The following is a 25,395-nucleotide window of genomic DNA, read 5'->3' as shown; positions in this document are numbered from 1 at the left end:
ATGTCGGTACGTTTGTGGACAAAATTCTTACTTACTCAACCTTAAAGTCCAATACAGCCGTTTTTATCTTGATATCAAATCATTTCTGAGGAACGATTAAGTACCTTATAGTGATTGTTTTCAATTACAATGGTCAACAAGAAACAAAAATAGCTTCTAAGCAAAGAGCAATTTCTCAAGATAATTTATTAAAGACTGTCTGGGAGTGTTCTGAGTGGAGAGGGGAAATGGAAAACCAGCTGTTATTGGCAGAGATGTTTGGAACGCTTTCTTACTGTTCTATTAATTGATTTACCGCCTGGTGATGTCACCAGCCAGGGCCAAAACTCCATCCCACCAAAACAGGCTAAAATTTCAGGATGTCTTTTCAAACAGGTTTAACACTAAAATGGCATTATCATGATTTTGGCAATTTCACTGTAATATTCCAACCTCATAGTTGGCCTTTAAAAGAAAAGCCTGGTTGCACAGCAGTCACTAAGCTCATTTGTCCCTCTGTGTGTCCTGTAGCCCACCTGGATCTACCCTTGAGTGAGAGCCGGTGGCAGCACTTTGTGTGGACCTGAGGCCTCTTGTGGATGGCCAACGAGATGTCTACAACAGGTTCAGCTACAAACTCCACATCAGAAGCAACAGCAACAGGGATGGCGCAACAGTAACGAAAGGAAGAGCATGATACGTACACTTAAACTTCTTTATGATGGTCCAAACCTTTGAAGACCCAAAACCTGTGCCATATGGGTCAATTTGAGAATGAGTGACAGATTCAGACTCCTTATCAAGCACTCACTAAATCATCAGAGGTGCTTTTTAATGCATTAAATCAGAGGTGCTTTTTAATGCATGAAATGTTATTTTTTTCAGTGCTAAATGTCTCTTCATGGAGTCTGTTTCTGGCCGTTTGAGCAGACACATGCACATTTGTGGCCTGCTGGAGGTCATTTTGCAGGGCTCTGGCAGTGCTCCTCCTGCTCAAAGGCGGAGGTAGCGGTCCTGCTGCTGGGATGTTGCTCTCCTACGGCCTCCTCCACGTCTCCTGATGTACTGGCCTGTCTCCTGGTAGCGCCTCCATACTCTGGACACTACGCTGACAGACACAGCAAACCTTCTTGCCACAGCTCGCATTGATGTGCCATCCTGGATGAGCTGCACTACCTGAGCCACTTGTGTGGGTTGTAGACTCCGTCTCATGCTACCACTAGAGTGAGAGCACCGCCAGCATTCAAAAGTGACCAAAACATCAGCCAGGAAGCATAGGAACTGAGAAGTGGTCTGTGGTCACCACCTGCAGAATCACTCCTTTATTGGGGGTGTCTTGCTAATTGCCTATAATTTCCACCTTTTGTCTATTCCATTTGCACAACAGCATGTGAAATTTATTGTCAATCAGTGTTGCTTCCTAAGTAGACAGTTTGATTTCACAGAAGTGTGATTGACTTGGAGTTACATTGTGTTGTTTAAGTGTTCCCTTTATTTTTTTGAGCAGTGTATAACATCCTATGTTTTTCCATCCTGAAAAATATTTACAAAATATATTTTTTGTATTCATTTTACGTTTTTTGCCCGCCCAATACTTTTCTGTGCAGAAAAAACCCTGGCATGGTTTTGATGGTATCTGTTGTGTCCAGTACTTTGTGGACAAGGTGCCTCTGAAGGGTAAGACTCTGAAGGACCTGGCCCCCAGCAGAGAGTACTGTGTCGCCGTAAGGATCTTAGGCGGCCCAGAGAGACGCAGCAGGAACTCTTCCTACAGCCAATCACACTGTACCTCCACTACTTCTAAGTACACCGCAGGCATGTGTGTGTGCGCGCATGGGTGTACACACATGAATCCATGTTAGTGGTCTTTGTGCCCTGACTCTCTCTCTTCACAGACACAGAGGTCTCAGTGGTTTTGTATCTTCTTGTGATGCTGTCTGGGCTCTGTACAGCCCTACTGGTTCACACTGGATTCATCTGTCTGAAACGACCTCTTCCTGAAATACTGTTAAGCTATAGACTGATACAGATATTCTAGCCCTGGCTTCAATCAATCAATCAATCAAATGTATTTTATATAGCACTTTTTACATCCGCAGTTGTCACAAAGTGCTTCACACATACCTCGCCTAAAACCCCAAAGAGCAAGACATGCTGATGCAGAAGCGCAGTGGCTAGGCAACACTCCCTGGATACCAGGTTACTCAATCAGCAGGGATTTGGGACAAAGTAACACTGTCTGAAAAGTGTTGGGTAACTCATAGCATTAAGTCACATCACAAACCTTAGCTTAGGCCTTGGTAAAATGTCAACGTGAGGCTCACAGTGGAGACACAACACAGGAAAGAGCTGCAGGTGTCGCATATGCCTCCCCTCTGTTGTCACACACACACGCCACCACTGTGATACATGTGCCTGTGGTTGTGCTGTGGTCACAAAGACAGAAAGGGCAGAGTGTTTAACAAACAGCTGCAGCCCCCGCCATCTGCTTCTCTCTCTTCTTTGGTTAAAGCTGTAACTCCAAAGATAGGTAATTTTTTGGCTGGCCTGAAAACATTCATATAGAAATGTGAGTTACAGATCTGTCATTCTCATTGAAAGCAAGTCTAAGAAGCAGTAGATCGGTTCAATGTGTGCTATGTCTATGGTTCCCGTTCTTAAGTTTCGTTTTTGCGTCTTTTTATTAATTATTAAAAACTTCTGGTATTGTACACCAGTTTGAAACAGCTGAAAATACACCTTTTTATGTTATGGAAAATATATTTCACAGCGGTTTACACAATGACTGTTTGTTTTGTCACATTAACTGAAATTAAGCGATCTATTCGAATTTTGGCAACCAGAAATGGCAAAGTGATTTCTGCATATTGCACCTTTAAAACAAACCCCTCTTCTTTGTCTCTCTAATGCAGGGGTTCCCAAACTTTTTCACTCAGGACACCCCTTCCAGCATTTCTATGGGCACAAGCACTGTTCATGACAAGGGCTGTGTAACGTTCCTGACCTGTTTTATGTTGTTTTTGTATGTGTTTATGGTCAGGGCGTGTGTTTTGGGTGGGCAGTCTATGTTTTCTGTTTCTATGTTGGTTTTGGGTTGCCTGGTATGGCTCTTAATTAGAGGCAGGTGTTTTGCGTTTTCCTCTAATTGAGAGTCATATTTAGGTAGGGTGTTCTCACTGTTTGTTTGTGGGTGATTGTCTCCTGTGTCGTCGATGTATGTACCATACGGGACTGTTTGGCTGTTCGTTCGTTTTGATGTAGTCTGTTTCCTGTCCGTGAGTTCTACGTTTAGTTAGCTAAGTTCATGTTCAGGTTTCGTCTACGTCGTTTTCTTGTTTTGTAATTTTGTAAGTGTTTTGTTTTCGTGTGCCGTCGTTTCAAATAAAGAGATGGCTTATTTCCCTAATGCTGCGTATTGGTCCACTGATCCTTCTCTCCTCTCCTCGTCCGAGGAAGAGGAGGACAACAGCCCTTACAGGCTGCTGCAGTCACAAAATTTCGTCAGTCAGTGATTGTCAAGCAAATATCTGTCGGTCTCACGGTAATTGACCGTTAATTAACATAAGCACATTTAGCATCTCCTGGCTTCCACACAAGCCACTGATGCAGACCTTTGTAACATCTACATTTGAAAAAGTATAATAAATCCATGCAATATAGCCTACACCTTCACAGTCAATCCATTGTTTATTTTAGACAGGTGTAAAGAAACATGATATGAAGAAAATGTGGTCTATTTCAGAAGAACAGAATAGCATACTCGGAGTTGTCCTTATGTTAGGTTCTGAGCTGACTATGCCATATGGCTGTGGGCTACACTAGTTAATTTAGCAGACAAGATTTGCTTAGAATTCTGTGGCATTATTTTAAAGTGTGAAAAATACAATAAAAAAAGATGAATAAAATAGAAAGGACATTTTAGGAAGTGCGCACAGGTAACAAAGAAATAGGTACCCCTATATGCTTAATTTAGAGTTATTAATTTAACTATAGTTGTTTTACAAACGTTAGGCTATTTGTTTAGATGTTTAATACATTGTAAGGTTGCAGGATGAGACTAATGATGATTTGAAAAAGTTGCTTGAAAGGCCTGAGCTCTGATTTGGGTTTTTTGCGCAGACTGTACACACTTCGTCAGTCTCTCATTCACAATTTGAGAAGCACTTGATAGGCATCCCTTTGTGTGGCTATAATGCACCCTAAAAAAAGCAATGCCTTTTGCAGCCCTTCTCCCTAAATACTGCCCTCCGAAGCACCTCTCCTCTCACTCACACCTCTCACTCACATGGCTCTCCATCACGTGATCAGGTCTTTCTCAGGCTCCAAGTGAAGACAGACACATCTACGCAACTGTGCTCGTCCTTATCCAATTCCGAGGTTCATATTGAAGATATTGGAAGAACTGTCCACATTTACTTTTCGTCAGCCATCAAGATGTGTAGGCCTAACGAACAGCAAAGCACTAGCCTACGTCAATCTACTATATCCCATAGTACCAAAGTAGACCTATTCTGTGCGAGAAATAAATATTCCAAACACAGTCTGGGACAGTTGTGGGATGCGATAGATCCCAAATTAAAACAACCACTAGCATCAAAAAACCTTGTTTGCAATGAGACTGACGCAACATATCTGAACGTTTAGCTTAAAATGTTGATTAACTATTAGGCTATTTCTTCACATTATAAATGCAGCAATGCGCACACAGCAGTAGGTTATAAGCGCAAATGTTCCATTAGCTGTCACGGATGACTAGGAGTGGAAGGTAGGAATCAGGCGCAGAGAGCAGAGGGTTCAAGGAAAAATGGCAATTTATTCCTGCACAAAATGGTCCTGCTCAAACACAGGGCGGAAAACACTGACCAACCCAAAACACATGGTAACACGGTCCGGAGCATAACAACACCTCCAACTCAAACCGTGACCACAAAATAATCCCGCACAAACAAGAGCGGGCTTCACAAGCTTAAATAGGCGAGCAAATCAAGAAAACACAAATAGAAACAGGTGCAACTAATAAGACTAAACTAACAGAAAAGGAAAAAGGGATCAGTGACGACGACCGCCGAGCACCGCCCGAACAGGCAGGGCAGCCAACTTCGGCGGGAGTCGTGACATTAGCTGGACAATACCATTATCAAAAGTGACCGCAAATGCAATTATGCATGTAATGCTTTTATTATAAACGTGCATTTTTATGGTGAAAATGATCTTCCCCAAACTTTAACCCTGAGCTACCTTTTGAGTTTGGATCCTGTTACGCAATTGGCAACAGTTGCTGGGACCACTGCTATAGTATCCGTCCCGGCATCCTGCCGATCAAGGGTTTGATGAGCTGCTTGGTGTAGCAGCTAGCCTAGCTGCCACTGTTAGGTGCCTATCAAGCTAGCAGGGTTTCCTTGAGGGCTTGAACGCAGCCCGTGACGTGGTCAGCCCTTGTGGCTGGGACTGCGGATTGTTTCGGGCTTGTGACTGTATAGATCCTTGCTGTTTGTTGCTGTTTCCATTTTCCCCGCGACCTGCACTGTCTGGAACTGCGAGGAATAACAGCGTAGCCAACGTTGCTACATGACAAAGACAAACGCCGGTGGGAGTACCATTGAGGACAGTGGTGTCTCTCTATCACAGGTGAAGGAACTTTTAAACAAACAAAAAATAGTTCTACAAGCAGTTGTTACAACAATGAGAAAATAGCTTCAAGTGTTGTGTCCAAATACTGGTGGAGTCAACTAATAAAATAATGGACAACCTGACCAAAGAGGTCCAGGACCTGAAGAAGAGTTTGTAGTTCTCCTAGGGTCAGCTCAATGAGTTTAACAGGAAAACAGTAAGATGGCAGCAGTCTTTAAGTCACTGAGGAAGGACATCAGATCTGTATGGGAATCCATGATAACAATGACTGAGAAATCAGATTATCTCAAGGGACAATCAAGGCAGAATGACATTGTTGTGGATGGAATTGCAGAATCTCCGCATGAGATCTGGATGAAGTCTGAAGACAAAGTGATGGAAATTATCTCTGACAAACTGAAGCTGGACCACAGGAAGATTGAGGTGGAGCGCGCCCACAGGATTGGGAAACCGGTCCAGGTGACAGGCCCAGGCCAACAGTGGTGAATTTCATGAGGTTAAAGGGCAAGGTAGCTGTTCTCGAAAGAGCCAAGAACTTGAAAGGAACGTACATCTTCCTCAACAAGGACTATCCGGAAGCTGTGTGCCAGAAGAGAAAATAGCATCCCGTCCATGAAAGCTACCAGAGTGCTTGAGCCTGGAAGGGATGGGTTCACAGCTTCAATCCAGCAGCAGACACACAGTTGCACATACCAACTGGTTAATGGACTGCTGAATGTTTTTTTCTCTTGCTTTGTTTGGAATTTTCATATTATGTCTATCTCTGAGAAGCTACTCAGGAAAAGGATGAAAATAGCCCATATTAATATTTGTAACCTTAGAAATAAGGTTCATGAAATCAATAACTTGCTAACATCAGATAACATTCATATATAAGCCATTTCTGAGACTCCTTTAGATGATTCCTTGGATGATACAGTGGTAGCAATACAAGGTTATAACATCTATAGAAGAGACAGAAATGTTTATGCTGTATATATATTCAGAACCATATCCCTGTAATAGTTAGAGAAGATCTCATGTCAAGTGTTATTGAAGTGCTGTGGTTGCAGGGTCACCTGCCTCATCTAAAGCCTATTATTTGGGGGTGTTGCTGCAGGTCACCAAGTGCTAACAGTCAGTAGCTAAATAATGTGTCTGAAATGCTTGATACTGCATGTGATGTAAACTGAGAGCTCTACTTTCTTTGGGGTCCTGAAAATTGACTGGCTTTCATCAAACTGTCTGCTCAAGAGGAAGCTTCTCACAGATTACAGGCACTTCTCACCAGTGCCTGTAATCTGGTTCAGGTTATTAATCAACCTACATGGGTGTTTACAAGCACTACAGGATCAAGATAATCCACATGTTTTGATCACATTTTTACTAATTCTGTAGCACTTTGTTTGAAAGCTTTGTCCGTATCCATTGGATGCAGTGGTCACAATATAGTATACCCAGGAAAGCCAAAGTTTCAAAAGTTGGCCTAAAATAGTGTAGAAGAGATCATACAAAATATTTTGCTGTGACTCTTATGTGGATGATATTACAAATATTATTTGTTGGTCTGATGTTATTAATAAGGAGCATCCAGCCACTGCACTTAATGAATTTATGAAATTGCTTCTTCCAATTATTGATAAACATGCACCTGTTGAGAAACTGACTGTTAGAACTGTTAAGGCTCCATGGATTGATTAGGAATTGAAAAGCTGTGTGGCTGAAAGAGATGGGGCAAAAGGAGTGGCTAATAAGTTTGGTTGCACATCTGATTTACTGCAAATTGAGAAATTATGTGACTAAACTCAACAGAACGAAGAACTATTATGAAGCCAAGATCAATGATAATGTATAAATAATGCTGGAGTGGGAAAACACCTGAGTACTTTAAATTAAATAATGGGCAGAAAGATAAATTCAACTCCAACTTTCATCGAATCAGATGGCTTATTCATCACAACCATTTGATGTTGCCAATTATTTTAATGATTACTTCATTGGCAAAGTGGGCAAACTTAGGCAGGATATGCCAACAACGAACAGTGAGCCATCATGCATAAAAAACAGATGGTTTGTATCCCCCATATGAATAACATTCTATTGGTTGCAAGAATTTTGTATAATCATTTAAATTGAAAAACTCTTAAGTTTTGAATACAGCGTTGTTTTGTGTGTCAGTTCATAAGCCATGTGCCATGGAAACATGATTGTTATTACTGTACATATATTGTCACAAAGACGAGGTACAAGGAACCGTTAATAGCGTGGGCATGACTTAAACCACATTGCTGAATTAACATAAATGTGTCAAGTAGAGGGGGTGTCTAGGCTAACACGCTGCTAATAAAAGCTAGGTTGTTTCCAATCCGCTCGCTATTTGATTTGTTCCATTGTGAAGCGTTGACCACAGCAATGGTTTAGTGTTGAGGGGTTTTCCCTTATGGGGGATTGTATGAGGTGACCTTAGTCACAGGCTCACACATGGTGTCAGAAGAGGTGCAACGGTCTCTTGATTTAAGACTGTTTTTTTTATCAACATATTTCATTTAAAACATATTAACACTGTCTGACTCTTTGCAGAGATAAATACAACACCAGGAGAACCTGCCTCCAATTTCCTACGATGAGGAACGGTTTCCCTCAGTGCATTTAGTTCCACCATCGTCACCTTCGGGAAGCAGTGGAAAGGATGGAAAGAGTAAGGATGACAGTGAGGCAGTGATCGAGACGGAGGGGAAGATAAATAGTGGGGGAGGAGGAGGGTACGAGACACGAGGGGCCGCTGCCGATCTGTCCTCTCTCAACCCCCTCTCCTCTTCCTCCTCCTCTAAAACAGAGGTGCTCCTACCCCCATCCAAAACACTCTCCGTCCTATCGCACTGTCCGGTCCACAGAGCTTAAGACCACCTCTGAGACAGTGTCCAACCACCCTCAATGTCCTCTCTTCATAACCGAATACCAACAACGTGAATCCCTGCTCAGACCTGACTGCCTTTCAATGTCCATATCAAACAACTGTCAACTATCTGTGTCCTCACAAACCAGTCAACTTCCAGAGCCAGCCAAGTGTGGTTCATTGGGACAGGACTTGAGCTTCAGTCTTTTCTCAGAGAGAGAGACACATGGACCATAGAGAGATTACAGCAGATGAAAGAGGAGGAGGGGAGCGGTCACGTGATGATGTGGCTTTTCATATGTGAAAACATGTTTTTGGAACACTTCATGTGACATTTCAAAACACTTCATATGTTCCAAAAACACGTTTTCACATGATTTCAGATGTGAAATGTCACATATTTCATGTATGCTTCAACATGTGATAACATGAAAGTACAATGTTAGCCATTGCTGTTAATTTAGTGGTACATTTTATAGTCATTATACGGTAGATCTTTACAGTAATATACACGACCAGTCAAAAGTTTTAGAACACAACAAGTTTTTTTTTTTTTCTAACTATTTTCTACATTGTAGAGTAATAGTGAAGACATCAAAGCTATGAAATAACACATGGAATCATGTAGTAACCAAAAAAGTGTTCAACAAATCAAAAGATATTATATATTTGAGATTCTTCAAAGTAGCCACCCTTTGCCTTGATGACAGCTTTGCACATTGTTTCAACCAGCTTCATGAAGTAGTCACCTGGAATGCATTTTAATTAACAGGTGTGCCTTCTTAAAAGTTAATTTGTGGAATTTCTTTCCTTCTTAATGCGTTTGAGCCAATCAGTTGTGTTGCGACAAGGTAGGGTGGTATACAGATAATAGCCCTATTTGGTAAACGACCGGGTCCATATTATGTGAAAAGTGAAAAGAAAGGCCATCATTACTTTAAGACATGAAGGTCAGTCAATCCGGAAAGTGCAGTCGCAAAAAACATCAAGCGCTATGATGAAACTGAAGCAAGTCTCACAAGTACCACCACAGGAAAGGAAGACTCAGAGTTACTTCTGCTGCAGAGAATAAGTTCATTAGAGTTACCAGCCTCGAGAATTGCTGCCCAATTACATGCTTCACAGTGTTCAAGTAACAGACACTTCTCACCATCAACTGTTCAGAGGAGACTGCGTGAATCAGGCCTTCATGGTCAAATTGCTGCAAAGAAACCACTACTAAAGGACACCAATAAGAAGAAGAGACTTTCTTGGACCAAGAAACACAAGCAATGGACATTAGACCAGTGGAAATTTGTCCTTTGGTCTGAGTCCAAATTTGGGATTTTTGGTTCCAACCGCCGTGTCTTTGTGAGACGCGATGTGGGTGAACAGATGATCTCCGCATGTGTATTTCCCACCGTAAAGCATGGAGGAGGAGGTGTTATGGTGTGGTAGTGTCACCAGCAAAGCACAGTCTGTGATTTTACAGGCACCCTTAACCAGCATGGCTACCACAGCATTCTACTGCGATACACCATCCATCTGGTTTGTGCTTAGTGAGACTGTCCTGTTGAAAAACAATTGATAATGACCCAAAACACCTCCAGGCTGTGTAAGGGCTATTTTACCAAGAATGAGAGTGATTGAGTGCTGCATCAGATGACTTGGCCTCCACAATCACCCTACTTCAACCAAATTGAGATGTTTTGGGATGAGTCTGACTGCAGAGTGAAGGAAAGGCAGTCAACAAGTGCTCAGCATATGTGGGAACTCCTTCAAGACTGATGGAAAAGCATTCCAGGTGAAGCTGGTTGAGAGAATGCCAAGAGTGTGCAAAGCTGTCATCAAGGCAAAAGGGTGGCTATTTGATGAAACTCAAATATAAAATATATTTTGATTTAACACTTTTTTGCGTACTACATGATTCCATATGTGTTATTTCATAGTTTTGATGTCTTCACTATTATTCTACAATGTAGGGAAAAAATTGTAAAAATAAAGAAAAACCGAATGAATGAGTAGGTGTTCTAAAACCTTTGACCGGTAGTGTATGTATTAGTGTTCTGCTATATATTTACTGTCAAATGCAATGCCCTTGGGTACTTTTTGGCCTGTCCTGCAAATTAACTTGGCATGCCTCACTTGCAATTGCATTTAAACTTATAGGATAGCCTTCATTTAAACTTATAGGATAGCCTTCTTTTGATGCGCCTATGGCACAAACAGGATCGGTGGGTCCCCCGCCGGACTGTTGAGCTAACGTAGGCTAATGTGATTAGCATGAGGTTGTAAGTAACAATAACATTTCCCAGGACATAGACGTATCTGACATTGGCAGAAAGCTTACATTCTTGTTAATCTAACTGCACTGTCGAATTTAGAGTATCTATTACAATGAAAGAATACCATGCTATTGCTTGAGGAGAAAGCACCATTATGAGCTTGAAAATTTATGAATAAACCAATTAGGCACGTTTGGGCAGTCTTGATACAAACATTTTTACAGAAATACAATGGTTCATTGGATCAGTCTAAAAATGTGCACAAACACTGCTGCCATCCAGTGGCCAAAATCCAAATTGTGGCATAATACATTATGGCCTTTCTCTTGCATTTCAAAGATGAAGGTACAAAAAATGTTTTTTTCTTTGTATTTTTTTCTTTGTATTATCTTTTACCAGATCTAATGTGTTATATTCTCCTGCATTAGTTTAACACTTCCACAAACTTCAAAGTGTTTCCTTTGAAATGTTATCAATAATATGCATATCCTTGCTTCAGGTCCTGAGCTACAGGCAGTTAGATTTGGGTATGTAATTTTAGGCGAAAATGGGAAAAAAGGTGCGTATCGTTAAGTGGTTTGAAGAAAAAGTAGCAGTGCTCAGGGACACTTGACATTATGGCCTAGATTAAATCAGATCAAATGTAAACACGCGATAGCCAACACCTGCATAGCTGGTGTTTTGGTGGTGTCAGGGGTGTAGTTCCTTATTTATTAGTGACCTTAATTCATCAATCGAGTACAAGTGAGGAATGAAAAGCTGTCGACACTGCCCTCCATGGAATGAGTTTAACACCTGCTGTAAAACAACACATTTCACTGGACCAATCTGGTGTATATAACAATAAAACATGATGTATTTTTTATTCCGATAGATGTTTGTGTATTTGACAGCTCTAACGCAGTTCCACCTCCGACACAGTCATGCGGATGTTTTCTATCGCGGATCTGATAGAATCTAGAATCTAAGAGTGCATAAATTCTCAAAGGATTTGAACTTGCAACCTTTCGGTCTGGAGTGCATTAATGTCTCAGCAGTGCCACCAAGAACATAGACTTCCATGTAGCGTTTGGGGTCACTTCGAAATGTCCTTGTTTTTGAAAGAAAAGCACATTTTCTGATCAAATTGATCAGAAATACAGTGTAGACATTGTTATGCTGCCTCGAAGGCCAGCATCCCAGAGTCGCCTCTTCACTGCTGACGTTGAGACTGGTGTTTTGTGGGTACTATTTAATGAAGCTGCCAGTTGAGGACTTGTGAGGCGTCTGTTTTTCAAACTAGACATTCTAATGTACTTGTCCTCTTGCTCAGTTGTGCACCGTGGCCTCCCACTCCTCTTTCTATTCTGGTTAGAGCCAGTTCACGCTGTTCTGCGAAGGTAGTAGTACACAGCGTTGTACCAGATCTTCAGTTTCTTGGCAATTTCTCGCATGGAATAGCCTTAATTTTTCAGAAAAAGACAAGACTGACGAGTTTCAGAAGAAAGTCTTTGTTTCTGTCCATTTTGAGCCTATAATTTTGAGCCAAAAATGCTGATGCTGCAGATACTGAACTAGTCTAAAGAAAGCCAGTTTTATTGCTTCTTTAATCAGCACAACAGTTTTCAGCTGTGCTAACATAATTGCAAAAGGGTTTTCTAATGATCAATTAGTCTTTTAAAATGATAAACTTGGATTAGCTAACACAACATGTCATTGTAACAGGAGTGATGGGTTGCTGATAATGGGCCTCTGTACGCCGAAATCAGCCGTTTCCAGCTACAATTAACAATGTCTACACTGTATTTCTGATCAATTTGATGTTATTTTAAATGGACAAAAAACGTGCTTTTCATTCAAAAACACTTACATTTTTAACCTGTTTGGGCTGCAGGGACAGTATTGAGTAGCCAGATAAAAGGTGCCCATTTCAAACGGCCTCGTACTCAATTCTTGCTCGTACAATATGCATATTATTATTACTATTGGATAGAAAACACTCTCTAGTTTCTAAAACCGTTTGAATTATATCTGTGAGTCAAACAGAACTCATTTGGCACAAACTTCCTGACCAGGAAGTGGAAAGTCTGAAATCGAGGCTCTGTTCTACTTCCTGCCTATAAATGGGCATGATACGTATTAGTATACGTGCACTTCATAGACCTTCCCCTGGATGTCAAGGAGCGGTGAGAGAAGAAATTTAGTGTTTATCTTGGTCTGAAGTGGAATACAAGCTCTTTGTATGACGTGTCCCCCATTTCTTTTTTTCTGGAGAGCGCGAAGAGGGACTTGGATTTGTCTTCTGTTTAGCTGCCGTTATAGGCGACTAATATCTCCGGCTTTGATTTTATTTGATACATGTGACCATATCATCGTAAAGTATGTTTTTTCAATATAGTTTCATCAGATTATTGACATTTTTTTCGGGAGTTTTGCCGTGTTCCGTTCTCTTCCGTTTGTTGACATGGAGAGATTCGCGCCACTTGGCTAGTGTGCTTGCTAATTCAAGAGGGAAAATGGACGTTCTAAATCCAAACAACGATTGTTCTGGACAAAGGACCCCTTGTCCAACATTCTGATGGAAGATCAGCAAAAGTAAGAAACATTTTATGATGCTATTTCATATATCTGACGTACATGTGAACTAGTCGCCAACGCCCAACTTTGGGGTACTCTAGCTATACCGAAGCTGGATGTCGTAATGAAGTTATTTTTTAGAATTCTAACACTGCGATTTCATTAAGAACTAATGGATCTATCATTTCCTATACAACATGTATTTTTTAGTTATGTTTATGAATGTCACGATCGTGTGGAGGAGAGACGGACCAAAACGCATCATGTGGAAAATAAGCCATCTTCTTTTATTTATGAAGAAGGCAAAACGAAACAAAACACTTACAAACTATCAAAACAACCGTGAAGCTAATAAACGTAGTGCACACACACAGGCTACAAACGTTCAGACATAGACAATTCCCCACAACAAACTAAAGCCTATGGCTACCCTAAATATGGCTCCCAATCAGAGACAACAGAAACCAGCTGTCTCTAATTGGGAACCCATTCAGGCAACCATAGACTTTCCTAGACAACTACACACAACATAGACACAGCTAGACAACTATACTAAACATAAACCCAACTACTCTAAATAAACCCCCTAAACCTTACAATCACCCTGGACACTACAAAACCCACATAAATACCCATGTCACACCCTGACCTAACTAAAATAATAAAGAAAACAAAGAATACTAAGGCCAGGGCGTGACAATGAATAGCTATTTGGTCAGAATATGTGTGTCAGAAAAAGTGTCAGAAAAATATCGTTGCTGTTTAGACGTTGTGGAAAAAGTAGCTACGATAGCAACATGTATAACCACTGATTTCAGCTCTAAATATGCACATTTTCGAACAAAACATAAGTGTATGTATAACCTGATGTTATAGGACTGTCATCTGATGAAGAATATCAAGGTTAGTCAAAAATTATATATCTTTTACTGGTTTGTTACGATCGCTAACTTTTACTGCTGGGAAATGGCTTGTCTTTCTGGCTATTGTGGTAAGCTAATATAACGCTATATTGTGTTTTCGCTGTAAAACACTTAATAAATCTGAAATATTGGCTGGAATCACAAGATGCCTGTCTTTCATTTGCTGTACACTATGTATTTTTCAGAAATGTTTTATGATGAGTAATTAGGTATTTGACGTTGGTGTCTGTAATTATTATGGCTGCTTTCGGTGCAATTTCTGATTGTAGCTGCAATGTAAACTATGATTTATACCTGAAATATGCACATTTTTCGAACAAAACATAGATTTATTGTATAACATGTTATAAGACTGTCATCTGATGAAGTTGTTTGTTGGTTAGTTTGGTTGGTTCTTGGTTAGTTAGGTTGGCTTTGTGCATGCTACCTGTGCTGTGAAAAATGTCTGTCCTTTTTTTGTATTTGGTGGTGAGCTAACATAAATATACGTGCTGTTTTTGCTGTAAAACATTTTAAAAATCGGACATGTTGGCTGGATTCACAAGATGTGTACCTTTAATTTGCTGTATTGGACTTGTTAATGTGTGAAAGTTAAATATTTAAAAAAAAATATATTTTTAATTTCGCGCCCTGCACTTGAGCTGGCTGTTGTCATAAGTGTACCGACGTCGGGCTTGCAGCCAGAAGAAGTTTTAAGTGACACAAAACTTTTGAACGGTAGTGTATATTCACAAACACTAAAAAATAAGAGTACAGTTACTGAACAGTGTTGTTCCCTGGTGCACAAAAAGGTCAAAGGTACACATAATGTACCTTCACATAGGAATGGTAGTGGTCAGTACCTTTTTGGATACATGTGCGGGTATAATTGTACATTTTTCTACCCAATATATTAAATATAAAGCTGTGTCAGTAACCATGTGGGAGGTGGGAATTTTCCAGATGTGAAGTTATAAATACCATACTGGATGCATTCACGTGCTTTGAAATCATTGGGACTTGCCACTTGGCTAATGACCAACAAGCTGCGTCAACCATCATGCTCGTTGTGACGTGTGTGCTGGGAGTCCGGAAGCAAGTTTAGGGAGTGAATCATTTAATAAATAAATGGAACATAATACAAAACAAGAAACACGACAACGCACAGACAGGAAACTGAAACAGAAACAATTATGCCTGGGGAAGGAACCAAAAGGAGTGACATATATAGGGAAGGTAATCAGGGAGGTGATGGATTCCAGGTGAGTCTGATGATGCGCTGGTGCACGTAGCGATGGTGACAGGAGTGCGCCATAACAAGCAGCCTGGTGTATACATGACAGTACCCCCTCTCTGACAAATTAATGGAGGTATGGAAGTAGTTTTGTGCCAATAAAAACAAAGGGTAAAATATGTGTCCAAAAAAACACTAATATTTTCTAAGCTTTCTTATATTCCCTACATATAGGACAGACAGTTCAAAACCTTAATCCTCAGGATTTATTTACTTGATTCTGGGCAGCTTTTAGCAAAATTCACAAATGCATTCTTGTAATGTTGCACCGTATACCGGTACCACGGTAATATCACAGTACCAAAACGTCATAATAGTTATGATACCAACATTTTATAATACTGTAGTACCGTTTCATATGATAACACCACATTTTTCAGCCCTACCAATTATACTTTTTTTTATAAAGTCAGTTTCCTGCGCATCTATTCCTCAATCAGTTTTTGAAATATAATTTAGTCGTGATAGCGAGCGGAGATAGTGACCCTGATGAGTCTTCTGTGTTTACATTTATGCATTTGATACATTAGAGCAAAGCAAGTAAAGTTATTACATTGTATCATTTAATCCCTGGTTTAACCAAAAGCACAGGCCAGTCTGAGTAGGCTTTGCAAGTTTGTTGTCACGCAGCCTCTGAGTGCCAGGGAGGACAAATACAGCACAGCTGTGCGACAGGCATGCTATGCATAACTCTCAAACGGTTCAAAAAATATAACCCATATTAACGGACCTACCTTTTTTATTCCTGCGTGATTTCACGCATATTTTATATACTTTTACAAACCATGTTGTGGACCGTTTTAAACTCATTCCAGGTCACTAATTATTGGTTTGATAAACAACATTTTTCAGTCATTTTATAACCTGCTAACTGGACTGTATGTCTAGGGAAATTTGATTGGTAAAGGAAATGGGTCTCCTACACTACTCATTTGTACGTATTATGGATCCCATTATTTGCTGCCTTGGCATGGGGATCCATAACAAGGCAGGTCCTACAGGTCCAGAAAAAAACATTACATTGCATTTCACAACAGATTTCACAACACATTAATTGTGTACCCTCAGGCCACTACCCTACTACCACAGATCCACACACAATCCATGTGTTTGTGTGTGTGCATAATGTGTGTGTGTGTGTGTGTGTGTGTGTGTGTGTGTGTGTGTGTGTGTGTGTGTGTGTGTGTGTGTGTGTGTGTGTGTGTGTGTGTGTGTGTGTGTGTGTGTGTGTGTGTGTGTGTGTGTGTGTGTGTGTCTGTGTGTGTGTGTCTGTGTGTGTGTGTGTGTGTGTATGTGTGTGTGTGTGTGTGTGTGTGTGTGTGTGTGTGTGTGTGTGTGTGTGTGTGTGTGCATTTGTCTGTGCCTGTGTGTGTCTCTTCACAGTCCCTGCTGTTCCATAAAGTAGTGTGTACACTACACAATTTTGGCCACAGTTTAGCTATCCTAGTCAGGTTTTTGAGATTGGAGACAAACTCCCCATGTCGCTGCCTACTTGGGCGCGCGGCCATCACTAACGCTCGTTTAATGTCAATCTGAGGGCTACCGATCTTGTGTTTGGGTAGTCCCAGACGTCCTAAAATTTTCAAACATGTTTGATTTTATCAGCACATAATCTGCAATGCTCTCGTAGTGTGAGATGTGCAACGACACGTTTTGAGAACAGTGATCAGCAATAGCCAATGAGAGTTCGCCAGAGAAGAAGCCAGTGAGATGATGACATTGTTTTGCATCTCCCAGAATGTGTAGACTCAACCAGGAGCTACTACTAGTATGCTTTTGTACTTGTCTTTAACCAAAGCAAAAGGGTCATTGTTACAGCTCTGAAGTTCACAAGCAATGGTATTCAATTCAAAACGTTGGCAAGATATTTCAACTCTGTATGGCAAGCGTGAATGTCTTACTGAAAACATTTTAGGCTGCTTTGAGCCACAGCTAATTGTAGCTACTGTACGTTAAATCTAATCACATCATTGTTTTCGTGAGACCACATGGTATCGAGAATCATAACGACCAAGTGAAGAATCTTGCAGTGTGTGACCCCCGTCTGTGCCACATCGTTTAGTGTGCGCACCACTATGTTGCCAACACAAAAATAACTACAGGAAAGAAGGTTGTTTAATGTGAGAGGCTCAGTGATGTTAGGATTTTGAAAGTCGTGTAGTGTACACCCGGTTTAAGGTGTATTTTCTATCTGTTTTCTAAATTTGATTTTCTGCTTGCATGAGTTACTTGGTGTGGAATAGAGTAGTCGTGGCTCTGTGTAGTACTGTACGCCTCCCATAGTCTGTCCTGGACTTGGGGACTTTGAAGAGAGCTCTGTTGGCATGGCTAGTGGGGTATGCATGGGTGCCTGAGCTGTGTGCTAGTAGTTTAAACAGACAGCTCGGTAGTGGTGATGAAGTCGATCTCTCTTCTACTTTGAGCCAGGAAGATTGACATGCATATTATTAATGTTAGCTCTCCGTGTACATTTAAGAACCAGCCGTGCTGCCCTGTTCTGGGCCATTCGTAATTTTTCTAAGTCCCTCTTTGTGGCACCTGACCACACGACTGGACAGTGGTCCATGTGCAACAAAACTAGGACCGGTCTTGTTGATAGCGATGTTAAGAAAGTAGAGCAGTGCTTTATTATGGACAATCTTAGTTACTATTGCATCAATATGTTTTGACCATGACAGTTTACAATCCAGGGTTACTCCAAGCAATTTAGTCTCCTCAACTTGCTCAATTTCCACATGATTCGTTAGAAGATTTAGTTGAGATTCAGGGTTCAGTGAATGATTTGTCCCAAATACAGTGCTTTTAGTTATTTCTTGCCACCCATTCTGAAACTGACTGCAGCTCTTTGTGAAGTGTTGCAGTGATTTCACTTGCTATGGTAGCTGACGTGTATAGTGTAGAGTCATCAGCATACATAGACACAGAGGCTTTATTCAGAGCCAATGACAGGTCATTAGTAACGATTGAAAAAGTAAGGTTCCTAGACAGCTGCCCTGGGGAATGCCTGACTCTACATGGATTATTTTGGAAAGACTTCCATTAAAGAGCACCCTCTGTGTTCTGTTAGACAGGTAACTCTCGATCCACAATATAGCAGGGAATGTAAAGCTATAACACATGTTTTTTCAGCGGCAGATTATGGCAAAAACTGCACTGAAGTCTAGCAAAACAGCTCCCACAATTTTGATATCAATTTCTATCAGCCAATCATGAGTCATTTGTGTAAGTGCCGGACATGTTGAATAAGCTTGTTGAAAATCTGTTTATTGTGAAATAGCATTGTATTGGGTCAAACACCATTTTTCCCCAAAGTTTACTGAGGGTTGGTAACAGGCTGATTGGACTGCTGTTTGAGCCAGTAAAAGGTGCTTTGCTATTCTTAGGTAGCAAAATTACTCTTACTTTCCTCCAGGCCTGAGGGCACACACTTTCCTGTAGGCCTGGATTGAAGAAATGGCAAATAGGAGTGGCAGTATCGTCCGCTATCATCCTCAGTAATTTACCATCCAAGTTGTCATGAGATGTGCTAAATTATATTTAAAAATATATATCTCTTTCTGGTACTCCTGAAATTCTCTTTGGTGCCTAACATTTTTTAAAGTGGGGATCAGTGTGTGTACCGTATGTGTTTGTGGGATGCTCATGGGCAAACGTCAAGGGTATCATAGGTCAAGCTATACAATACAGTATTCTGTACTTATTCACAAGTTTATGGTCAACATACTTTATTTTATGCCGATGTAGTATATAGTAGCCTTTACTTGCTTTTTGCCATACCATAGAAAACTTGCAATCCATTTTTTTTTATCTAGGCAAGTCAGTTAAGAACTCATTTTTATTTACAATGACGGCCTACCGGGGAACAGTGGGTTAACTGCCTTGTTCAGGGGCAGAACGACAGATTTTTACCTTGTCAGCTTGGGGATTCAATCCAGCAACCTTTTGATTACTGGCCCAATGCTCTAACCGCTAGGTTACCTGCCACCCCAAACTGTTACATATTCAGGAAAATATAGTCCTTTTGAATTTTATATTATATGTATGTTGTTTTGAGATATTCTGTTTATTGGTAAAGGAAATGTAATATTTGTTAATGCCAAACTGTTAACGGTCAAATGACTAATACAAACATTTTGTAATGAGTCTTTGGAAGACATTTTATATCCTTTTTTTTATTTGTATTTACTTAATAAAATTAAATATTTGTATATACCATCTTAACATTTTTTTGTAGTTTTATGTTATAAACACAGTTAATAATAAACTGATGACAGTTCAGTATAACGTTATAAGCAAGCTTTAAGTTCATGACAGAAATATGTATACTGTTTAGCTTCCTTCAAACTGACCTCATACAGAAACACACAACTAATACAGCATACACTTCAAAAATTCACAAACACAAATATTACATTAAAATGGACACCAAAGAAAGAGAAAATACTGTTCAATCCAGTGTTGTACGTCCCATTTTAGCATGCAGCATTCCAGTGAGTGTGGGAGTGACAGAACATGGCACATGGATATTATAAGGTGTGTGAGGGAGTTAGGGGGGACAACTCAGGGAGGGATTTCTGGGGAAATGAAACTTACACCTTTACATAATGACAGCAGCAGCTCCTATCCCCAGCTCATTGCACTCTAACCCCGAGACACAGGGCCAGGCCTGCCATCCTACACAGCTACCACTGGACTGACCTGACCCAATCTGAAAGATGGGGCCTTGGACCCTGCTGCTTCTGCACCTACCCCTGGGTAGGATCTGTTTTTTTGAATGGGGTCTCTGGGGGGAAATGAAGGGGAAGGCGATATCTAGTCAGTTGCACAACTAAATGCTTTCAACGAAATTTGGCTTCCGCATTCTTCCCAACCCCTCAATTGATTTTCATTGATTGTTTGGGTCATGCATTTTACTTTCTGTTGAGGACTGCAGTATTTAATGTAGGATGTTCCTCTTGCAAGTTGCAACTCTTGAAGGAGGGCTGTATAATGTACTGTATATTGACACACAGCTTCCCTTATCTACAGTATCTTATCTTCATTGTTTTTATTAAATAAAGAAAAACATTTCTGTAAATGTTTGATGTGTTTTCGTTTGCATTGTCTCTGGTACTAATATTTTGCTCTGCTAAAATGTCTCTCTCTCTGGCTGTCCTGTTCTGTGTCTGTCAATCATTTTGGATGTTCTGTCTCACTCTGTCTGTCTGCCTGTCTGTGTGTATCTTCCAGTGGTGTCCATGCTCCCAGCCCCTACCAACGTGTCCATTGTCTCCTTCAACCTGGAGCACACCCTGACCTGGCTGCCAGGTCCAGGGACTCCTGACAACACATATTTCACAGTTCAGAGCCTCAGGTTAGCTCACACTTACACTTCAGTCCCATGCTTTCATTTAGCTTATCCTTATACGTAGCTGCTGAAGAAGCACTTTCTTTTCAGGTTGTCTTCCAGGATGATCCAATGCTTTCGTTTCGTCTGGTTAGTTGGTCAAGGCCAATACTGAATCACTGCAATTGTGCAATGTAGAGCAGTGTAGACATCATCATCAGTGTTGCATTTCCTTAGGTTCTCCCCTCTATTTCTCTCTCTTTTTCTCTCTCAAATCAATTTCAATTCATTTTTATTTGTTTTTTTTCGGCATGACATAACAATGTACATTTTGGCAAAGTGTACTTTGGAAATTGAATGATTCATTAATAATATCAATAACAACATCATGAAAAATTGTCAAGATTGTCACAAACAGGACAATCATTAACAACAATAATCAAGGGTGGGGTATTAGAATATCAAGGGTATTAGAAATGGAAATCAGTAAGTAAATAAATAACTTGAAGATATGTGCAGGTTGGTTTGTCAGACACTGTCCCTCATTTTGGTTACATTTTAGTCAATTAGCAGACTCTCTTATCCAAAGCGAATAGGGTTAAGTGCCTTGCTCAAGGGCACATTGACAGATTTTTCACCTGGTTGGCTCTGAGGATAGCAACATTTTGATTACTGGCCTAAGGCTCTTAACCGCTCAGCTACCTGACGTCCAGCAATGGGGTGCGCTGCCAACCCACAGCTCTCTGCGTCCTCCCCCTACAGGAAGGGTAGCCTCTTCTCATCAGAGAGGTCTTGGAAATCTTAAATTAGGATTTCAAATTTGGCAAAATGAAACTCTCTAATCTCTCTCCCTCCTCCAGGAAGAACTCATGGCAGCTCGTGAAGGGTTGTGCTAGGTTGAAGACCAGCCAGTCATGTGACCTCACTAACACGTTCAAGGATTCCTTCTATCATTACAAAGCCCGTGTTCAAGCCATCACCACTACTCAGAAGTCCAACTGGTCCCTCTCTACGATCTTCTACCCCTTGACTGACAGTGAGATGCTTTTACTGTACCTTTTCCCCTCCATTTCAGTCCCCTTTTCTTTTCATTGGAATACCGCGGCTCACTAGACAAAATGCATGTTGAGAATAGTATTTGAGTGAAACGTTGGTCTACTCTTTTTTTATATTAGGAAATGAAAAAATATTGTCCATTCTAGTGGTCCTCGTTACATCATTTACCTGTATAGATTTACCTGTATAGAATCATTCAGTCTTCACCCTAACCTCTGACCCCTGATGTTGCAGCGTTGCTGGGCCCTCCAGTGGTGTCCGTGTCCGGCTGTGGGAACTGCCTGCTCCTGCAGGTAACTCCCCCCACATCCAGGGGCCTGCAGCGCTCCCTGTCCCCCACACAGCTCCTCTACAGGCAGTTCACCTGCAAGGTGCGCCGGACCAGGGATGGATCTCAGGTAGGGCTTGACTTGGTCGTTCAAAATGTGACCCCCAATGGGGTAAGTTGGGGGGGGGGGGGGACTTCTTAGCATATCTCTTTAGCTGACATCTGCTTACAGCTTTGATATTACATTCATTCTGATACCTTGCCCTGTCACGTTGGGTTTTACCTATCAACATCATTTTGAGGTTGTTGTTTTTTACAGTGTAAAGATATGTGAAAGGACGTATACCAAGAAAAGAAAGCAAGTTCTGAGAATGTGGTCAAACCCACACCCGTTATATTTGAATAGAACCTGAGAATAACATCAGGGCATTGATGAGAAAGCAGATCAGTATCTGTCTAATATAAGAATTGAATCATGCACATTTTTTCTCTCTGAGGGTTGTTTATCTTCCACGACTACAGATGTAGATACGTGTGGTTTTTGCCCACACCTTCCTCTCAGGAGCACACAGTCTGGTTTGTGTTCGAGGAAACTGCCTCTTGCTCTGAGAAAAAGTACGCCTACACAGATTCAGGAGGAGGGGTCTCTTCTCCTCATCTCTTTGTCAGTTATCTCATCTCCTTATCTCTAACCCACAGTTATTTGTCAATTCGGTACAGATACAGTGAATAAAATACAAGACAACAATGAATGAACAAATCATTAGTCATAGGACTAATATCTTAATGAGATATTGGCATTATAGCTACACACATGGCTATGAATTAGACCGTTATGGTCAATGCTCAATGTGGAGTACTTATCCAAAGCATTACAGCATGGTAAACGGGTCAATGTCTCTGCCTTTTTGTAGTTCAGCATGTGGGTCACCTCCACTGAGAAAACTGTGATTGGCTACCTGGAGCCAGGGGCGGAGTATTGCGTGACTGTCACCCCATCTACGAGCTTTAATCCTCACTCTGTCCCCTCTGAGCCCCACTGTGCCTTCACCAGCCCTACTGCTGCCAACACAGGTACAGTACCAGGGCCTAACAGCACAGCTAAAAGACCACATAGTGTAGTACAACATAGCAATACAGCACTGCTAAATCAGTCATACACAACATGCACGGACATTATTTTACATCAGTGTTTACATCTGTTAGCAATTATAGTCCGTAACCCTTGGTGTCTGTCTGTCCCCCAGTGCCTGTGGTTCTGAGTGTACTGTGTGCCTTTAGCCTCCTGGTGGTGCTCCTCTGTGGAATAGTGGTCTACAGTGGTCGCCTGCTCTGTATGCACAAACCTCTCCCCAAAACACTGGTACTATTGCAACTTTATTCAACTGCACAGCAAAATTTGATTGGTAAATTGAACACTGCAGGTGTTGAGAACTCAGCATACGTGAGAACTCCTTCAATACTGTTGGAAAATGATTCCAGGTGAAACTGGTTGAGAGAATGCCAAGAGTTTGCAAAGCTGTCATCAAGGCAAAGGGTGGCTCCTTTGAAGAATCTCAAAAATAAAATATATTTTGATTTGTTTAACACTTTTTTGGTTACTACATGATTCCATGTATTATTTCATAGCTTTGATGTCTTCACTATTATTCTACATTTAGAAAATAGTGAAAAATAAAGAAAAATCCTGGAATGAGTAGGTGTGTCCAAACTTTTGACTGGTACTGTATGTAAATCATTTTCTAATCTTTTTTATTTCTGATACATTTTCAAACATTTCTAAAAACCTGTTTTCCCTTTTTCATTATGGGGCATTGTGTGTAGATTGAGGATTGTTTTATTTAATAAATGTTTAAATAAGGCTGTAATGTAACAAAACATGGAACAAGTCAAGGGGTCTGAATACTTTCCAAATGCACTGTAATTCATGAGGCCTGATTTTGCGAGCCTAGTTTTATCCTACAGTTGCCTTAAAGTCATGGTTTACAGGCAAAATCAGGCCTGCAAGTCACATTATGCTGGCTTGCAAAGTGATGTAATTCCTATTGGAATCCAACCAGAGTGGGGATATCCAACATTTTGAATTTTTATTCACCCACAACCTGCATTCAGGGTTGGGAAGACTAAGATATGCGGCTACCTTATGAATCTAAACTGGAACTTGCATTTCAGTAACCGGTGCAATAAATCCATATAACAGATTGGATTACCTTCGAAAAATGCATGTTATTTATATAAGCATAAGATTAATTCATCAACACATGCAATAGGGCATGCCGGGAAATATGATAATGATGGCTGTGGTTTTGGTTTAACACTGGTTATTAACACCAACATTAGGGTTCTTTTACTCAAATGAGTGTTAATGTAACACTTACAGCGTTAATTTAACACCTGAATCAACACTTGAAATGTTACAATGAAAAATCAACACTATGTAACACTGATTAATTTGACACCCTGCTTGAACAACAGTATTTTTTTAACAGTCTGTTCATAGTAACACAAATTAACACCACATCAACACCACAACTGCTTACACCAGGATATGAACACAGATCATTTTGCTACTGAAACTTTGCCTGACACCAATTTAATTCAATACAGATTATTATTATTGTTATTTATTCACTCAGGGGGAAGGGAAATTCCATCAACATCATTATAATGCTTTTGATATTGCCTCTTCCATGGCATAACACCCAACCCATTTTGTCTCTACTCTCTCTGCCTGCAGTCCTCTGTTCCTCTCTGTGGTGGTGGTTAGATGCCCACAGATCCCTAGCCTGACCCCTTCAACCTGCTCGCAGTCAAGCCTGTGGTTGGACCCCCATCACCATGACTTTGTCCCTCCCAGGCCATACACAGGGGAGTAGACATGTCGAGGAAGAAGGTGATGATGAAGTCTATGGACTGGTGGTGGTCTCCTCGAGATCAAATACATATTTAATCCACAATTATCCAGTGATAAGATTATAAGAAAACATTGGTTTATATTTCTGTCTGAGTCATGACAAAGTTATATTATTATTTTCTTGTGAATAAAGCTACTTTGGGATTGATTATAACATGTAAAAAAAAAAGGCATAAGCAAAAACAAAAAGTGAAATGTATGTCGATTTTTATATAAATGTATTGAACTATGTCATATTCCACAAGTAGTTAAGGTTTTCTTATAGACCTGTAATAAAAGGAGGAAATTGAATACTTTTTTATTGCAATTCTTTCTTATTGACACTGAATA

The 25,395-nt window shown here is 40.6% G+C and overlaps 1 protein-coding gene and 1 pseudogene across 2 annotated transcripts; both read left to right on the top strand.

Annotated features, from left to right (window-relative positions):
- Positions 1–8,722, top strand: LOC129816993 (uncharacterized; annotated as a pseudogene).
- Positions 8,723–20,140: 11,418 nt separating this feature from the next.
- On the top strand, positions 20,141–25,356 carry LOC129816982 (interferon alpha/beta receptor 2). Of its 2 annotated transcripts, XM_055871983.1 has the most exons (7): positions 20,141–20,256; positions 20,731–20,854; positions 21,688–21,863; positions 22,118–22,281; positions 23,066–23,225; positions 23,399–23,514; positions 24,889–25,356. In XM_055871983.1, exons 1-7 carry the CDS (start codon positions 20,217–20,219, stop codon positions 24,916–24,918), a joined length of 810 nt encoding a protein of 269 aa, XP_055727958.1. In that variant the 5' UTR covers positions 20,141–20,216; the 3' UTR covers positions 24,919–25,356. The 2 variants fall into 2 exon arrangements, with proteins under 2 accessions (XP_055727958.1, XP_055727957.1); XM_055871982.1 differs by lacking the exon at positions 24,889–25,356 and having other exon boundaries at positions 23,399–23,681.
- The last annotated feature ends 39 nt before the right edge of the window (positions 25,357–25,395 follow it).

This window comes from Salvelinus fontinalis, chromosome 19, assembly GCF_029448725.1.
Source record: "Salvelinus fontinalis isolate EN_2023a chromosome 19, ASM2944872v1, whole genome shotgun sequence".
Taxonomy (NCBI): Eukaryota; Metazoa; Chordata; class Actinopteri; order Salmoniformes; family Salmonidae; genus Salvelinus; species Salvelinus fontinalis.
The sequence above is the reverse complement of the archived record's forward strand: the minus strand, read 5'-3'. Positions and strand labels throughout refer to the sequence as shown.